Source organism: Entamoeba dispar, genomic scaffold (genome assembly GCF_000209125.1).
Source record: "Entamoeba dispar SAW760 scf_1105229459957 genomic scaffold, whole genome shotgun sequence".
Lineage (NCBI taxonomy): Eukaryota > Evosea > Mastigamoebida > Endamoebidae > Entamoeba > Entamoeba dispar.
The window spans coordinates 31,636-35,786 of record NW_001853952.1 but is presented as its reverse complement, the minus strand read 5'-3'; the positions used below and the strand labels follow the sequence as shown (position 1 = coordinate 35,786).

At 26.1% G+C, this 4,151-nt stretch overlaps 3 protein-coding genes across 3 annotated transcripts in view, besides 4 other annotated features; 1 reads left to right on the top strand and 2 right to left on the bottom strand.

Moving 5' to 3' along the window:
• Positions 1–1,797, bottom strand: part of EDI_171900 (uncharacterized protein) — a gene marked incomplete at both ends in the record, with an annotated part of 1,920 nt that extends 123 nt beyond the window's left edge. Inside the window, one exon of the mRNA XM_001733294.1 lies at positions 1–1,797. This exon is cut by the window's left edge and continues 123 nt beyond it. Coding sequence (XP_001733346.1) covers positions 1–1,797 — 1,797 coding nt within the window.
• Positions 1,798–1,967: 170 nt separating this feature from the next.
• Positions 1,968–1,997: a sequence feature (AT_rich).
• A 99-nt stretch (positions 1,998–2,096) lies between these two features.
• Positions 2,097–2,125: a sequence feature (AT_rich).
• An 863-nt stretch (positions 2,126–2,988) lies between these two features.
• Positions 2,989–3,060: a sequence feature (AT_rich).
• Positions 3,061–3,092: 32 nt separating this feature from the next.
• EDI_171890 (60S ribosomal protein L7, putative) lies at positions 3,093–3,785 on the top strand (the record flags this gene model as incomplete). The annotated part of the gene is made up of 1 exon (XM_001736542.1): positions 3,093–3,785. One exon carries the CDS (start codon positions 3,093–3,095, stop codon positions 3,783–3,785), a length of 693 nt encoding a protein of 230 aa, XP_001736594.1.
• A 49-nt stretch (positions 3,786–3,834) lies between these two features.
• Positions 3,835–3,904: a sequence feature (AT_rich).
• A 6-nt stretch (positions 3,905–3,910) lies between these two features.
• Positions 3,911–4,151, bottom strand: part of EDI_171780 (uncharacterized protein) — a gene marked incomplete at both ends in the record, with an annotated part of 364 nt that continues 123 nt past the window's right edge. Inside the window, 2 exons of the mRNA XM_001733293.1 lie at positions 3,911–4,072; positions 4,125–4,151. The exon at positions 4,125–4,151 is cut by the window's right edge and continues 123 nt beyond it. Coding sequence (XP_001733345.1) covers positions 3,911–4,072; positions 4,125–4,151 — 189 coding nt within the window. The remainder of the gene's footprint in view (positions 4,073–4,124) is intronic.

Genomic DNA, 4,151 nt, shown 5'->3' with positions numbered 1-4,151 from the left:
TTCTTTAGTTACATTGTTTTGATGAGCATTAACTGATTGATTCTCATTTCTTTTTGATTGTTGAGAAAGAGGTTCTGGGTCTATTTCTTCAAAGAGAGTAAAAACATTTTCAGAGTTTTGTTGTTGTGTAACAGCACTGTTTCTTTGAGGAGATACATTCCATAAATCAGTGTTGATTTTTTGGACTGGTTTTTGTTGATCATAAACAACATCAGCAGGTTTTTTAAGATTCAAATGAGGTGTTTCTTTTACTTCATGTTTTTGTTCTTCATGTTTTTGGTCTTGTTGTTGATTGTCTAGTTGTTCAGAATATTTTAACACTATTTCTGTTAATAAAGAAAACAAATCTCTAGCTTTATTTCTGACATCTTTGTGGTCATCTACAAGGAAAATAGAGACGTAAGGTAGAATATTACGAGCACTATCACTTGCACTAAAATCATTAATATTGTCTTTTATTCCATTGATTATTGCAACTCTCATTTCTTTGACAACATCCTTACCACTACGAGCAATAGAACATAATAATAATCTCTTTCTTGTTTCTGGTGTAAACAATGAACAACTTTTTGAAATACAAACAACTGTGTTTGTTCTAACAATAAGACTAGGATCACTAAGTGCTTTTTCAAATCTATTTGCACATTCCAATTGCTTAGATTTATTAATTTTTTCAACTAATACTAAAAGCGCCCTTATTCCAGCATCTCTTATTTTATCATTTTGATGGTTTGTACATTGCATAATACTATTAAATAATGACTCTGCAAAAGATTGAGTTATGTGTTGAGAACAATAACGTAATGATCCTAATGCACTGTATTTTGTTTGGAGGTCTGATGAATTAATAAACTTAGGGATATAGTCTTGTACTTGTTGTACAAATTCATCTTGTTCCAACCCACTTGAAACTTTTAACAAAGACTCTACTGCGCATGAAGCTTCTGGCATATTAGATCTAAATAAGTCAATATAAAATGGAAGTAATTTATATCTGCAAAATAGTGATGGAAGTGAAGTTTTAGTAATTGAACTTAAGAAAGAACGACGAGTAAAATCATCCAATGCTGAATAATTATCAATGTTATAAACAATAGTTAAAAATGGTGTTGAAACACTTGGATGAGTTAAAAAAGAAGTTATTGGTTGGGAAGCTAATGAAGAGATTAATGCTTGGAGTGTTGCTGGAGGATTTGGATACACTTGAGAAGCTAATTTTGAAAAAGAATAGCTATCAACATATTCTGAAGATGAGTCATTTGGTAAATGACCAGCACTTCTATTTGATTCTATATATGTTTTGAAGTCACCTAATTGTCCTAATTGAGTAACATATTGTAATCCTCCTAATTTCCATTCTCCACTCTTTGTCACAAAAATACTGTTCTTTGTAATATTGTAATGACCTAACTTAGCTGTTATATTAAGAAAATGAATAGCATTAGCTAAAGAAAATAGTCCCCATAATATCATATCTTCATTACACTTACTTGATTGAAGAAAACTAGTTAATGGATAAACCTCTTCTGTTAGTATTATTGTTGTTCTATCATTAACAATATGGTCTAAATAATTTATAATGTTTGGATGTTTTATTGTTCTAAATCGTTTAAGTACATTTTCATTTAGAATTCTTGGATTACTTGAAGGAAATTCAAATAAACTAATATTCTTTTTGTCTGAAACTTTCTTTGCATGATAAACAGTATATGTAAAATTATTTTCAGTGATAGTTTCTTGTTTCTCTTGTGATTCGTATGGAAGACTTGGTCCAACAAAAGCTTTGAATAATTTCATTTCGATTTATTATGTCTTTTTCAGTACAACAGAACATTCACACAAATTCAATAGTTTTATTATAATATCTAATAATAAAAGGAAAAGAGAATAGTTAAAGAAACTCAAAACGAGAGACAAAAATAAAAAATCTTTTGTTTTGTCAGATCTCAAAAGATTATATTTCTTTCTATTTAATTTTAATTTCATTTATAAAAAATCTTAAAACTCTTTCATTTAATAATTGTCTTTTTTATCAATTAACTACTTTACTTATTTCTTTAGAATAATTTATCAATAACAATATATAACTACTCTTGATTATTAAATTTATTAATAAGTATTTTTTGGTTGAGTACTAAACTCAAAATGTATTAATAAACTAACGATATTGTTTTGGGTTGTCATTGAGCTGTATAAAGCCTTCTGCATAAATTATATGAAATTTTACTCATGAAAACGTTATTCTTTATCTCTGTTAATGACATTTTTTGGTTTCATTACTGTTGGTATACTATTTTAATAAGATTTAACATAAACTAACTTATTGATATGCCCATCTAATTACCTTTCACTATCATTATTATATGATTTATTGACATTAATGATATTGTTTATAATTGATTGTTTGATTTGTTTATTAATTTTTTTATTAACCCTTCAAATTGATATAGTGAAAGAAAACCAATTGAAACAATAATTTTAAAAGATAATTATCACTTGTTCTTTTATTCATTTTTCTTCGTTAAAACTTTTATTAAAAAATATCTTACTGATAATTATATTAATGTTAGTCTCTTAATTATATATCATACCCACTCCATAATTTTAATTAAATTTGAGGATAAACAACAATTTCTTTATTTTTCAAGAAGTAGTTATTTTAAAGAGTATTTGTAATTCAATAAATTTTCATTTAACTAATTAAAATAATTGTGCATATGTGTTGTTTAATAGAAATAATAATTTCTTCTACACTAATTTAAATGTACTAAATAATTGCAATTAAACAATTCAAATAAAAAACAATTTTTGAAAGACGATAAGAGTTCATAAAATGTTCATAAATGAGAATATGTTTTGATTAAATAAAATAAAATGTCTATTACTAAATTAAAGAAGTTTTGGAAATAATTAAAGAAGAACATATGTATTTTATTATCATTAGAATACTAAACCTTTGAGACTACAGCTGAAAAAAACTAGTTCATCAAAAAAATTATATTTTTTAAATAAAAAAAATATAAGAAAGTTCTAATAAAAGAATAGTAAAAATAATAAAAACCCTTGAAAGAACTAAATGTAGATTAAGCTGGATGAGTGCTAAAGTTGCCACTGCTGTTCAAAGAGAAACTTGCACAAAAACTGTTTGCCCATGCAAAGCTAGATGTCAAGCATTCAGAGCTGAAGTTATCAAAAGAACTATTAAAAATCATAAAGACATTGAAGCCACTAAGAAAGCAGTTTATGTTGCTAAGAGAAATGCTGAAATTAATGGTGATTTATATGCTGAAGCTGATCCAAAATTAATTGTTGCCATTAGAATTAGAGGTATTAATGGAGTTTCACCAAAGATTAAGAAAATCCTTAAACTCCTTAGATTAAGACAAATTAACAATGCCGTCTTCATTAAGGCAAATGCATCAACTATTAAGATGTTAAGACTTGTTGACCCATATGTTACTTATGGTTATCCAACTTTAGAAACTGTACAAAAACTCATTTACAAACGTGGAGCTCTTAAAATTAATGGAAATAGAATGCCAATTACTTCTAACTGTATGATTAAGAAAGCTCTTGGAGATAAAGATATTGTCTGTGTTGATGATCTCGTTCATGAAATTTACACTGTTGGAAAGCACTTTAAGGAAGTTAACAATAAACTTGCTCCATTTAAATTAAACGGTGCTAAAATCGCTGAAAAGAATAAGAAGATTCATTTCATTCTCGGAGGAGGATTTGGAAATCGTGAATTACTCATTAATAAACTCATTGCTAAAATGAATTAAATTGATTTACTCATGAAAGGAGCCTTTGCTAATTGCATTTCTTTTGTGCTTTTTATTAAAAAATTTTAATTTTTTTCTATAAAATAAGTTTAAAATAAAATAATTAATAATAATAAAATGATGTTTTATCTCTTATAATTAGATTTGATAAAATCAAATAAATCGTTCAATGTATATGTCATCTTAGTAAAAGAAGTTATAGTTCTATACTTTGCCATATCAGTGATAATATCTTCCATTTTATGTTGACAATCAATTACTGATTGATTTTCATCATCAATAACACTCTATAAATTAAATAAATAAGGTAAGTAACAAATAAACTAAAAATAAACAAACTTTTAAATAATAGTTTTGTTGAATTGA